This window comes from Vicia villosa, linkage group LG2 (genome assembly GCF_029867415.1).
Source record: "Vicia villosa cultivar HV-30 ecotype Madison, WI linkage group LG2, Vvil1.0, whole genome shotgun sequence".
NCBI classification, from domain to species: Eukaryota; Viridiplantae; Streptophyta; class Magnoliopsida; order Fabales; family Fabaceae; genus Vicia; species Vicia villosa.
The window spans coordinates 94,350,705-94,365,038 of NC_081181.1; the positions used below are offsets into that span (position 1 = coordinate 94,350,705).

General features: G+C 35.3%; 1 protein-coding gene, 1 long non-coding RNA gene and 1 pseudogene across 2 annotated transcripts; 2 read left to right on the forward strand and 1 right to left on the reverse strand.

Moving 5' to 3' along the window:
- Positions 1 to 2,739: 2,739 nt before the first annotated feature.
- Positions 2,740 to 5,733, forward strand: LOC131649610 (uncharacterized). The gene is made up of 12 exons (XM_058919363.1): positions 2,740 to 2,877; positions 3,358 to 3,625; positions 3,707 to 3,797; positions 3,945 to 4,009; positions 4,112 to 4,202; positions 4,284 to 4,443; positions 4,532 to 4,583; positions 4,807 to 4,886; positions 4,978 to 5,148; positions 5,241 to 5,279; positions 5,377 to 5,430; positions 5,569 to 5,733. Exons 1-12 carry the CDS (start codon positions 2,740 to 2,742, stop codon positions 5,731 to 5,733), a joined length of 1,374 nt encoding a protein of 457 aa, XP_058775346.1.
- A 1,227-nt stretch (positions 5,734 to 6,960) lies between these two features.
- LOC131649611 (uncharacterized) overlaps positions 6,961 to 14,334 on the forward strand; it is a 32,945-nt pseudogene continuing 25,571 nt past the window's right edge.
- LOC131646453 (uncharacterized) lies at positions 8,865 to 10,028 on the reverse strand. The gene is made up of 3 exons (XR_009297493.1): positions 9,746 to 10,028; positions 9,455 to 9,585; positions 8,865 to 9,072 (listed from the first exon to the last, which is right to left on the reverse strand). It is a non-coding gene; the product is annotated as an uncharacterized LOC131646453 (long non-coding RNA).

The following is a 14,334-nucleotide window of genomic DNA, read 5'->3' on the forward strand; positions in this document are numbered from 1 at the left end:
TTATTGGGATACATTCCCTATTTTCCATCTTTTCCTTTTTCCACGCACACCAGCAGCCAACATTTATGGGATTTTCTTGATTTTTTTCACAATAATTTTACAATTTGAATTTAGGTTTATCATTATTCTCAACAGTCATTATTCTACGACGATTCAGCTCAACAGATTGCATTCACGATGCAATTTCTTCAATGATGTCTTCTCATCTCCCAAAACCTAATCAGTGCATCATCAATTTTAGTTTGAAGGTTTTTTTATTCAACTATTTGTATGAATATGTGCTATCTGATTTCCATATCTTCATCCATTCGAACCCTTCTTCTTTTTTCTTACGATTACGATTTTGTCTTAACCCACTATGGCAGCGGCAAGACGCGATTTTGACTTCTGTTCGTTATTTCACGACTCTTTGGATTATAGATCTAACCCATAACCACACTAATCTTCGTCTCTGATTCTATGATATTATAGAAACTCTTCTTTCATTTCAATCTCTCTTTCACTATTTCTCACTCTGAGTTCACAGTTGGAACTTAGATCTATTCTTAAATCTTGAAAAGAGTTTACAGGAAAGAGTTTATGAGAATAGACCTTGAATTAGTAGTTAATATTCTTATATTTATTTTTATCATTTATGTTGTTATAATTTCATATTTGTTGTTCTGTGAATCTTTAAATGGTGTTATGTGAATCTTTGTCGTTGCTGCTGCGCTGTGATTTATGATTGAAGAGTTTGTTTTTTTTCTTATTCTAATTTTAGGGCTTATGTTAGGAAGCAAGATGCAGAGCAATGGCTGGAAGATTACTGTTAATGAATATAAGGTTTACCATAAGCTATGTAATAAGTTAATATTATGATTTATTAAATAATGTGCTTTTAGCAGTTGTTGATATGTTTCTTTTTGTTGTTGATTGTAGCTTGAGATTCATCTTTTGCGAACATCTGTGCTGGATCTGTGTTGGGGCAAGGCATTTCTGGGGGCGACTTTTCGTGATGTGTTAATTCAATTTCCATGTGGGTATTGAATAAAACTTTATTTCTTATTGGGGTTTAAGGGTTTTTTCATGTTATTTGATTCATGTTTTATCTTTATTTTAAAAGATTTCTTATATTTTAATGTAGGGTTTTCTGATTTTTATATAGTTCAACTTTTGTTGGTAGTGTTGGGTTGCATTAATTGGTATATGGTACATTAAACTGAATATATTTGTTCTTTGCAGGAATATTTCATACAAACTGATGGCACATTTAACAAAATTGACCACGGTAATAACAATGCAGGTCTACTGTGTCATGAGTGCACTTCTGCCTCCTTGCGGTTGGCGTATCATGCATTGATCGCCGCATATGATTCAGTTTGGCTCAAGTGGTAGTTTTATATCTGTTGGAATTTCGAATCGATCAAACTCATGCAGGTGTGAGTCTGTAGCATATGTTTGTTATGCACGGGTAAGTTTTTTTCCGAATCTGTTACTACAACAGTGTTGTTTGGCTACACTGTTGTTTCCGAATCTGTTACTGCAACAGTTTTTTAATTTAATCTATATATTTTAATGTCAATTTTTATTTATTATTTAAATCACATGGCAAAGGTATTCCATGCTCAAATTACTGCACGTATAATTGATGTTATTTGAAAATTCTACCAGAACTACATCCTTGCTCTTTCAATATCCCCTTCAATTTCATAACCTAAACACAACACAATAGAACTAACAGTAAGTTTTTTCTTCTTTATTTGTTCTATTGAATTCAGTAAAATGAGACAGGGTTATGTAACTAACCGTGAGTTTTCTGAGTGTGATAAAATTGATATGAGAATTCTTCCTTGATTCCAAATCAGACAACAACTGTTTCAAATCAGACTTGGTCACTCTACTAAGATTGAAGAGGTAATTTTGTGTTAGTTTTTTTGTGTTAATTAGTATGGGATCGATTGAAGAGGTAATTTTAACGTGGTAATTTTTTGCTTTCAATCCAACATCAGAGTGAGTTTCACCTATTCTACCTCTTCAGTTGAACATTTTCAATCAAATTTTTTGAGTTATCCTTTGGACAGTGTTTCAATCCAAGCTTAACTCGGCCTAACCATAGTCAGTTTTATATTTTTGAGAAATAATAGTAGTTATAGTTATAATTCATAGATTGTACTCCTATATTAGTTATATGATAATTGCATGTATATAAGGATTCTGTGTCCGTTCGGTGTATATCTCCACCGGATTGGAAATCGTCTGGTTTTGGCTTCGGACAGGTATTTGGTATTTCTGCGTAATCTATAATATAAGAAAGGAATATGTGCTGGTTAAGACATATTAACCCTGGGTTAATTATGTGACAAATCTCACTTATGGGGGTATTTGTGGTCCAAAGTAACGATTTGTCAGCCCATTAGCCCATTTAGTTTCCATGTTTACGGTCTGTTTCATTAATCCTTGCCTGCAGCTGTATTAAAATATTATTCTTTTTGGATATTGGTTGCATTTGAACCGGATAATGAAGAAAAGGTGTGTCTGGATAACAGTTGCTCAGTCATGTTGTTCCCAATGACTACACTGTTTGCAGGTTGTAATGTCACTTACCTCTTCTCTTTCTTTCTTTCCTCTTCTCTTTCTTCACTTTTCACAAATAGATTTTGTTTCCGGAACAACCCTAACTACCACCAAACTCTTTCTTCAGTTTTCACAATTACATTTTCTTCACTATACAACCCTTTTTTCTGGTTTTCCGGATTCTAAATGGCTAGACCCTTTGAGTTGGTGAAGAACATTAACGATACGAAGGAGCTTTGGAAAGTTGCTGTTCTTATACATCACAAATGGACCGTTCTCAATAAGAACAAGGAACATTTTGAGTTGGTTGTCGTTGATAAAGATGTAAGCTCTTCTATCTGCCATTTTTTTACTACTTTTGTTTGGCGTTTTTGTCATGAATCCTTCATTTTTTTTGTTCTTAATGGTTTTCTAAATCTAAAGCTTTGGCTTAATGAAACTAACGGTTTAATGAAACTTTGCTTTCAATAAAACTTAACAAAACATGAAGATCTATGCGCTTCAACCTGGTTGTCAAATTTTCTTCTTTTCTTTATCCTGTTACTTTTTTCCTGCATTTTGTGTGAAATCTGGTTTAAAATACAAATGTAGTGGTTGTTTTACCTTTTCTTAAAATTAACTTCTGTTTTAATGGAAACCTGATTTTACCACCACTGATTAGATACTATAAACTTGGTTAATGTGGTTGATCTTTTAAACTTTTACAACTAACATGTTTCCTCTATTAATAGTTTGTTCATATGTTGTTCCCTTTTCCATATTCCCTTTCCTCTCTGAAACTCTGCTTTTTCGTCTATTATACAGGGTTGTGACATCCATGTCAACGTTCCACATCCTTTTAAACAGGCTTATGATTCACTTTTAACCGTTGGCAACACTTATACAATCTCAAACTTCCAAGTCTCTCTTAATGATATGCTTTTCAAGCCTTCAGATCACAAATTTATGTTGACATTTACTGGTGGTACATCTGTTACCGACAAGAATAAACATCAAATTCCTGCAAAGCCACTTAAATTCACTTATTTCACTGATATTATGTCTGGGAATTGGAAAAAGGATGTTCTAATAGGTATGAAAATATTAACTGAGCCTTATTTTATGTGCACAACATGTTTCTCTATTCTATTATGTTTTGTTTCTTTTTTCTCAGATGTCATTGGAATGGTCACAGAAATTGGCTACACCCAACTACAACAGGGGGGCAAGAAACAACAGATCAATCTATCGTTGAAGGATTTGTCGTATGTCTTTAATTATGCAACTCTTTTTTAACAGTTTTTGTTGTTATTTGTCATACTAAGATTCTTCTGTTATTGAATTTTCTTTAGGGGCAACGTTTTGAATTGCACTTTGTGGGAAGGATATGCAGTGTAGTTCCATGAATTCAGTAAAAATAGAAAGGACACAACTCCCCTCATTATTGTTTTGCAATATGCAAAAGTCAAGGAAGAAGGTATCTGATTAATATAGATGCATAACATATTGAACTTATTGTTTATTTAAAGGTTTGCCATACAATAATAATAATAACTCTCATCTGTCTTTTCATTTTTAGGAAAATATCCATTATGTGTTTCTAACACCTTCAACGTTACAAAGTTGATTCTCAATGATGGCTTTCCTCAGATTAAAGAATTTATTGAAAGGTATCAGTTTTTCCACCAATTATCCTCTATGATTGACTTTAATTCTACTGTGTTGTTCATTTATTTTAATTTTATTTATAGCCTACCAAAAATCAGTGAGGCTGAATCTTCAAGTCAGGCTTTGAGCCTGCAGTCCCAGACACTGTCTCAATACTCAACTTCTTCTCAACACACTCTTTATGATAAACTAATGTATAAAGCAACCGTACTTCCTTTGGTTGAAATTGTAAAACTCAAGGAGGTATTAACTTCTTTTCATCTCAATATTATTCCTTTTACAAATATTATTTCTCTACCCTAATGAAAGAAGGCTATTGTTTCATTGTCAGTTAGCTCAATGTGTTACCGTTGCGACAATAACCAAACTCAAGGCTGCTCAAGGTGGATGATATTACCAAGCATGTCATCAGTGTCCTAGGGTTGCTAAAGGGAATGAACCACCCTATGAATATAGTCTTCGCCACAAAACAGAAACAGCCATTTATAGGTAACATATCAACCTATTCCATGACATTTTTATGTGCACAACACAATTGCATCCTCACCACCTCAATGTATTACAGGTATAAAATTTTAATTGAAGTTTTTAATGCTGGAACAAAAGCATCATTTGTAATATGGGACCGTGAAGCTTTTCAACTTTTGAAGGTCACTGCTGCTCAGATGCGCACTAATTTACTTGAGGTCTCATCCTGCTACTTTATCTTGAGCTTTAACGTCATGGTCTTCGATTATCTGTGAACCCATTGACTCACATCTTTCATTCTTATAAAAGGCTGGTATTACCGACCCTCTTGAGTTCCCAGTAGCGCTTGATGCTTTAGTTGGAATGACCATGGTTTTCAAGGTCAAATGGCAACCTGATTGGGAAAATGCGTCTGTTTTGTCTATATTTGAAGATGACATTGTAAAAAAGGATATACTGCGTTCATTTGGACAGGAATTGGTACGTGTTTTTTGCTGGACTACATTATTATACATATTGTCATATATATACGTTTTAAATTCAGGCATTAACGTTTCTACCTTTTTTATTAGCCTAATTCCCAGAACATGCTAACTCCTAATGTAACACAGGTATGTTCAACCACTTATTTTTATTATTCCCATTTCTGTTTATGGTTTATCCTTCTTTCCTTTAATAAATCACTGTTTTTCTTTTATATTGGCTAAGAACAATGAGAGTGTTGCTGAGGCTTCACATTTGGATGATTGGGACATCATTCCGGTAATACCCATTTCCAATTTCGTATTATCTACCTAATACCAGTGACTTCCACTCCTGCTATACCGCTGATATTTTTGTATTATACCAATGATTTCTACTCCTGCTATATGTTAATGGTTCAGTTGTTCTTCTTATCAGGAAACCGATATTACATTTGATGCATTGCCGGACCCTATTACACCAACTTCAGCTGCTAAACGGATTGCTCCACATGAATCACATGACATTACTCCTTTATCTCAGACGTCTGAAGTACAACAGTCTTCCACAAAGATGAAAAAGCATATCAAACTGGAGAATTAGCATGCTTTCCATTAATATCAAGTGAAAACTATCTTTTTGTAATCTGCCTAAGTCAACAGTTATTAGAATTTTACTCTCCACCTAAAACATCACTACTTTTCAAGGGCAGCAATGGTTGTATAATATTATAATTAATGCTTATTTTGGTTTAAGTAATTCCTCTTCTTTATAACTAATTCTTCATGCTCTTTATATTTTCCAGCTTATTTAATCAAGAAATTATAATTATTTTCCCAATCCATATTACCATCTATGTTTCTTATTAGATCAAAACATTACAAATTCTATGACTTTAAATGGCTGATGTATAAAATAAGCTATATTGCCAACGACCCCACTCAGTTTGTCAACGACCCAAATTTTAGTAAAGCACAAGATCAGCTTTCAGTTAATTTGGTGATTCAAAACTTTGGTGACTTTATTAACTTTTCTGATTAATAAATAATCATATATATTCTATTAATATTTAATGATACTTTGATATACAAACTTTTCAAAGGGTCCCTACAGTAACGTCAATGATGCCTGATCCCTAAAGCATTAAATGATCCATTTACTTCTCTCACTCTTCACGTCAATTGATGGAAATCTACAGGCTGGTTTTTTCGGACCCCACTCCTGAAATTGTCCTTTTGAGCAAAATCTATTTTCTCTTTACCAAACCACATCAGGGGATCTGCTTAATGTACTCTTTCTATTCCCAATGCAGCAAACTTGAGTATCTAGCAACACACAAAAAGTATAACATGGCCCCACTTTATTCGAATTTTCCAAAGTTCAAAGTATCAGACTTTTTGTTTAACAAATATGCTTTTTAAATCAAAACTTTTCACATACATTTTCAATTCCCGCCTCTGTGCCCCACTAAACAATTTACTATGCTTTCAAAAGTTTAAATTTCATATTCTATTTTTGCAAACAACCGCCAACACTGTTACCTTCTTCATGTTGTTCATTCCAACATCACCACCACTATGTATGCATACACTATTTCACACCAGAATAACACAAACAGCTTCTGCATTTTTTCCCTTCACAATGACACAAAATATTTGAGTAACTTGCATTGTCACCATTGCCTCCTTTCCATATATTAACATGGATTTAACCGTGTATCATTACAAGGCATTTCTTTCAACCTTATTTTTCATCATCATCTTTTTTTTTCCATCTTCTAACAACCTCTTTTCCACATTTTACCATCAACCACTAAGAATCTTGGCATAAATGGAACCTCCACATTTTTCCAAGGAACAAAGCCCGGCTTTCCTGGCTAGAAAGAGAAGAAGACTCAGCTTGATCACAAAGAAAAACAACTCCACCAATGTTAATTCCTCTCAATCCCCTCATCAGCATCTCACACCCATTCCAACTTCTGTGACATTTGAAAATACTGTCAATACACCTCCTACATTAACCCAACACCAATGTCCTATTTCAACTAACCATCGAATGACAAACATCCTTCCTATTCACCTTGCCAATAAGGAAAATGTTTACCCTTATTTCAGCAAAAACCCAACAACTACTCCCATTCCAACTACGCCTTCCATGGAATATACACCTTTTCCCAAAACTACATCAAAATCGTCTCACCCAGCTTCTTCAAGTCGTCCTCTGAAAAGAAATAACACTCTTAAGACACCCTGCTTTACTCTTCCACTTAGACAAAATCTTATTAACAGCTTCAATCAAACCATTCTTCCTCATAAACCAATTGTTAATGCACCTTCCAACCTTCATACAACACCCCAAACTATTTTGTCCCAGAGCCCACATTCTGCTTTTTATACAAATTTGGGTTCTGCTGATTACTCAAATGATGATACCTGCAGCCAAACTGATTCGGACAACGCTATGGAGCCCAATTCGGATTCAGATGAAGATCAAACTGAAGTTCCTATACTGAATTCCCATGATGAAGGTCAATTTTTTTTAACAGCGACATATCTTTATATTCTTCATGTTACTTTTTTTGTGGATTGCTATTTTTAACAATTTTTCCTTTTCCCCAAATATAGTATACTCTGATATTGGAGATCCTGTATGGGAGTGCACACACTGTGGTGCCTATATGTGGTATCAGGAGCGTAAAGGGAAGTCAATACATACAACTATACCAAAGTTCAGTTTATGTTGTAAGGGAGGAAAAATTGTTGCACCATTATTGGTAACACCACCACCACTTCTCAACACTCTTCTGTTCGATCCCAATTTGAAAGATGCAAATAATTTCCAAAACAACATACGAACCTACAATGCAATGTTTTCATTTACATCCCCTGGAATGAAGTTTGACACTTCCATCAACGAAGGCGGAGGTCCTCCAACATTACGACTGCACGGACAAACATGCCACAGAATCGGAAGTTTGCTTCCTGAACAAGGACAAATACCAAAATATGCTCAACTATATATTTTTGATACGGACAATGAAGTTAACAACAGAATCAAATGTTTCAAGTTTTGTTTTCACCTAACTCATTATTTTTCTTTACATTGCACACTTTTTTTATAGATTAACATGGCATATTTTTCATGACAGGTGTCATACCCCAATTTTTGACCCTAAGATCCCGCATCTCAGACTTTGTTTAAATCACATCAAGATCATGTGCGAGGCCCTCTTGCGCTTCTCTCATTTAGAGCTCACCTGCAAGGGAATCACCAGGCACATCTTTGTTCATATTTCTATTCATTTTTAGTTATTATGTTTCACTAACCATTAATCAAAATTCAAAAAAATAGTTTTTATTTTTGTTTCTTTATCAGATAGGGTCTGAGGATCAAGAAGTTCAGGTGATTTTTCTCATCAGGGTTCAGAGGTTTGAATCAAGACTTTATTATTGTGGTGATGATTGTCAAGTGGTTAAGAATCAATTCAAGAGTGTTCAAGTTCAGTCAAATGATATTGAATTTTTGAGCATTTATTTTGTTCAAGAATTTAATTCGAGATGAAGAAATCATGCAAATTGAATTATTTGGAGTTGAAAACCAAGTTCTTAAGGATTAGTGCAAGTTCTCATTTCATAAAAAAATCCAATTCATGATTTGATTCCAAAGTTTCCATCCAAGATGTAAGAGTTTCAATTCTATGATCATTCAACATACAAATTTCGAAGCTTCAAATCCAAGAAAGTCCATTCAAGTTCATAACTCATTCCAAATTACAAGGTGGACGGATTCTCAAAGTTACATCATTATGTTTACATAAGGAAATTCAAAATATTCCAAGTCCACACCATTTTCTTCAATATTTCTCCATGTCCATGCTCATGTCTTCCTTTGAATCTTTCAAGCTCAATAATCTTCAAGATTTCATCCATGCTTTTCTTTCAACTTTTATCAATTCATAAAGGAAAAGAAACAAAGGTGGAGTTAGCAATTTCCCAAATACAAATAAATCAATCCACAAAAAGTTTGACAAAGATTCAAGGCCCAAGAACATGTTCAAACAATATCTCAAGAGTATAAAACAAAAGCTGAAAATTGGAAATAAAGAGGGATTTTCGGATTGGGCTTGATAGCAAGAATTACACTTCATCAAAAATCATTTCCAATTCAAACTCACAACAATTTGAGCCCATTAGTTCATCCACAGAAAAACTCTAATCTGAGCACTATATAAACATTCATTGAGACTGACACAGGGACCTTTTTGGCTCAGAACTTTTCAGACTTACTCAGAGAAAATCATAAGAAACTCACCTGAATTCGTCACCTGACCGGAAACCACCGTCGGAACTCCGACCACCGCGCCGGAGCCGTCTCCTCCGCCCTTGTTTCGTTACTTGACACTGAAAGGTTGAGAATCAGCCTCTGATAACGATTCCATCCTTTGATTGCTAATTTCTGTGATATTTACTTGTGTTTAGAACAAAAATCACAAGCACTTTCTCTTTAGATTTGTGCTTGTGAATTTATTTTCTGATAAAACTAACACTGGATTCAAAGAGAGGAGAAGAAACCGAACGCAAATATGTAAAAAGATTTGAGTTCTGATTTTCTTTACCTCCGGCCACCGCGCCGGAGAAGCTCCGGCCGCCATGAGCTTTATGCGAGCCGCCGTGAGTTCATGTGCTCCGCCTATGTTCTTTGCTTCTTCTTTGATTAACTTTTTTTGCTGAAAATAATTAGTGTAATTTTGTTGCTTTATGTGAGAAATAATGTGAGGTCATAATGAGAGATAAAGACCATGATCATTATGAGAGAGATATTTGTTTTTTAAAAGTAATAATATTAATGAAAATGGTGACTATATTGTTTTTGTTTCTCACGTGAATATTTTATTAAGAGAGAGGGAGTTTTGATTATCTTACTTTATTAATCCTTAATGGTTGCTCCCTTTTGATTTTCAAAATATCTCTCTTCCTTATCCCATTGTGATGTGCGCCGATTTGCTGATTAAGTGACAAGTGGCCATCGGAGCCACTTGTCTTCACCTGAGAAGATGATCAGAATTGTGATTCTCTATATTGTGCCTACTGTACTTACTATGTACTTCTGATCTGGACCTTCCAATGTCAATACTGTGTTGAAGTTGACTAGATCAGATGGCTGAGATTTACTCTGTTTTATTTTAATTAGTTTTAACTTTAGAAATTCATATTAACTTTGTTTTTAGTCTAAAAATTATGAAAAAATTCACAAAAATATGTCTTATTATTTTACACCTTGTGTTTTTTTATTATTAGTTTATTATGTTATTTTTCTCTTTTTCTTCATCTATCTTTCCTTTTCTTTCTTTGACTTGAATCGATAAAAGAGCCAAATGAGAGGAAGTCGTATGTGGTTGATTTGAATCTGAATTCATCCTTCCTCCATTATTAATCTTTATTTACTAACTTTGATAACATACTTGACAAGTTTCAAGATGGTTATCTTTAACAACTAACGACTAATTTTAATTTCCGCATTTTATTATATTGTCCTTTACATTTACCGCTCTTATACTTATCATATCATCATATTTACTTTCTGCTACTTTTATTTTGTCCATTTGGACGTCATATTTACTCTCTGCTATTTTCCTTTTGTCCACTTGGACCATACTTTACTTTTATGCTAAAACATTAATAAACAAGATGAAACCTAAAAAACGCTTAAGGACCAATGGACTGTGGAATATTATTTGACTGTTATCTTGCTTGTTATTTTGTCTGGTTGGATTGCTGTTGTGATGTGTGTAAGTATCTCCTCGAAAAGTCTTTGAAGGTTAATTCCAAAGCACTAAGATAAGGATTTCGCCCATTTGCAACCGTTACTCTGCCCGATTTTCGTCAGAAACTTATACGATTATTTGAGGATTTGCAAGCTCATTTGGGTCCCTAAGTGGTAATTCTGGTTTTGTGTGGGTAATCCAAAGGATGGAAATTCTTCCTTGACTCAATGTGTCAAGTGTCGACTTCTTATTGTGGTCAGATCGTTTTCCCTAAACTTTTATTTTCCCGCACTAGGACAGCCTCTTCATCTCCTCCCACTTCTTAAATTTTCAAAGTCTCCTCTCTTTTTCTAAAAAACTTCTTATGTTTGAAATCCCTTTTAAAATCTTCTTTAAAACTATATTTAGCCCTTGTTGGCATTTTCTTTCAAAAGTAAGCACGATTAATCATTGTCATTAGTTGCGATACCCCACGATTTTAATATTGATTGACACGACGAAATCTTTTCCACGTGAGAGAGCTAGTGGCATACTTGTCGATTTTATCCGAGTTGGCGCCCTTCTCTCATTAGTGACGCAAAGAATTCATTCGTTCTCATGTTTAAAATCAATGGCTGAGTATTCGCCCCGACGATGGTAAACGTGCTTATTCCTTTTAAAACGTTTTTCCCTTTTAAAAGCGGAACTACATTAGCTCTGGCTTCTCCATTGCACCGAGGAGGTATGTAGGCACAAGACATAGTCTTGCCGAGCTTATTTTAAAAAAAATCAAACAAACCGTTTCTTTTTGCACACAATATCTTTTAATTAACACAGATTTTCAAAAAGGTTCCTGTGGAGTACCACAGATATGAGGGGTGCTTAAAACCTTCCCCTCGTATAATCAACACCCGTACCTAAGATCTCTTTTTGTTTTAAAAAACAAACTTTGGGTTTTTTCGTTCTTTTCCCATTTCCTTTGGAAACAATAAAGCGCGGTGGCGACTTTCACTGAAATATTGAGTCGAGTCAATTTATGGCTTAGATCTCAGATTTTCCCCGCTACAGAAAAATGGCAACTTCACTGGGGACATAACTCTAAGTGTGTTAAGCCTATTTTTGTTTATCTGTGTATATTATTATCTGTATATATTATTGTGTGCTTTGTCTGTTTTGTTTGTTCTTTTTATTTTGGTGCCTGGTGGTTTCTCTGTGTGAGATAAGTCCTATACCCGGACTTGAGTACATTAAGATAGGCGGTTGGTATAGTCATTTTGGCTCATGTGGAGTTATTCCTTCGTGAGCTGACTTGAGATCCACCACTCAGTGGAGGATGGCTTGGCTAAAGGTGATAGTGTTGAACGAGTCAGTCGTGAAAGCATTGTTACTTTTGGTTGGGTCTGTAAAGCTGAGGACCTTAGAACCCCTTAACCCATCTTAGCCTTTTAGGACGTAGTGCGGAGACTAGTTGGGTGAAGTCCCAATTGGTTGTCACGCGATACTACACTCGAGCGAGTTTCTCTTTAGAATATTGTTGGTTGGTGAGTAAGTCACTTAAGCCGATAATATTCTCGAGATGGAATGCAGACCTTGGGAACTTTTAGAACCCGTTCTACAGGTACAAAAAACACCTTAGTACACACCTTGTGGTTGGGTAGACCCATGACTCCATGCCCGTGACGTCGAACTTTTGAACCTTGCTTGTGTGATTTTGTGTGACTTTATGTGCTCTTGATTGTGGTTGATGCATAAACCATGCATTCATGCATCCATGAAAACTTTTTTTATTTTGGTTTTCAAGGAACTTAGAGGTCTTTCCTTGTAAACATCATAAGTTTCATCAAACTCAATGGATCTTGGGTGTTGATGGGGTGAAAATTCTAATCCACCAAAATGGATGATTGATTTTGATGATAACTTAATCGAAGCTTTAGTCCAATGTTTGAGTGTTTACAAGTTAATATCTTAAGTTCCTTGAAACTGAAAAATTAAAACAAATCATTGGCATTGCATGCATCATTCTGCATTTGGTCCTGCTTTCTAAAGAAGTTTTTCTAGAGCCTTATTTCCTTTCTCATGGTATCATCAGTACAACACTCGTGCTAAGAAGAAATGGAAAGCATTAAGCAAGAGATTCGTGAACTCCGTGAAGAGGTGATTACTCTGAAGGCTGGTATGGAGCATCTGACTGCTCTGGTTGAGGCTCTAGTTGCTTCCCAAGTCAATCCCCCTATGATGGAAGAAAGGATGGCAAAGGTCTTTCTTGAAACTTTGAACTCATCCTTTCCTAAGGGGATAGTAGTCTGTACACCTACTGACTCCCATGGAGATGTGGATATGAAAGCGCTTCTAGAAAAGGATGTCCGAAAGGAATGTTTGCTTGAAGAAGGTAACTCAGCTGGTAGTGTGAAAAAGTTTGGTAATGACTTTTCAAAGAAGAGAATCAAGGGAGGAAACAATCATCATCAACATCACCATGTTTCCTATGTCATTCCTGTATCTAATTCAGTTCATGCAATTCCAGATTATCAGCAGAGTACTCGTCAACGAGCTCCTCCACCGAACAAGCAAAATCAATCTCAAAAGGGGAATTTTGATCCCATCCCCATGACTTACACAGAATTGTACCCTGCTTTGGTTCGTAAGAATTTGGTTCAGATAAGGTCACCGCCTCCTGTTCCCGAGAAACTCCCTTGGTGGTACAAAGCTGACGCCACTTGTGCTTTTCATTAGAATGCTCCTGGACATGGCTTAGAGGATTGCTGGCCTCTCAAGATTGAAGTTCAAAGATTAATCCATGCTGGTATTTTGACTTTCCGAGATGTTGGTTCTGATGTTCAAGCCAATCCTTTGCCAAAGCATGATTGAATCACTATTGATGGTAGCCTGAAGTTCGAAAGTTGTTTCTTTTAGCATACGTCCTGATGGAGAGAGTTTTCTCAGTTTTTAGAATTCTTACTGATTTTCATTTGTAATATTTCTTGTTTTTCAATGCACTGTTGCAGGTAGAAACTTGTTTGTGTTTGAATGCTAATGTTAATGCAATGATAATGTTTGTCTTGAAGTAATCCATTCGTTTCATTCATGTTTATTTGTTTTTTATGCATTATGATACCAAGTGCTTTTGCCAAACTCTTGCTTATGCAAAGATTGGAGGGAGGATGATGATCTGAAAACGCAAAATTTCTGGTTGTATGCTTTTGAATAAGACCCTGTTGATGATGTACAGGCATTGTTTCAAATTCCCAAACACCGGAGATATAAGGAAGATAATTCCTTGTTAACCCCTATGAGCCTTGAAGTAGGAGTTTCTTTTCTAAACGGAAAAACCCTAATATTTAACCTGGGGCAGGGTAGTCTTCAGTTAATTTGACCAAGTATTCGTCTTTCCAAAAAGGGAATGTGCATCCAAAAGTAAATCACGTCATATCCACATCAAAGGTTGGATTATGTGAAACCAC

Coding starts and splice junctions, on each gene's coding strand:
- LOC131649610 (XM_058919363.1), top strand. CDS start 2,740: ATGGCTAGACCCTTTGAGTTGGTGAAGAACATTAACGATACGAAGGAG. Junction 3,626..3,706: donor GAAAAAGGATGTTCTAATAG/GTATGAAAATAT, acceptor CTTTTTTCTCAG/ATGTCATTGGAATGGTCACA. Junction 3,798..3,944: donor CTATCGTTGAAGGATTTGTC/GTATGTCTTTAA, acceptor CCATGAATTCAG/TAAAAATAGAAAGGACACAA.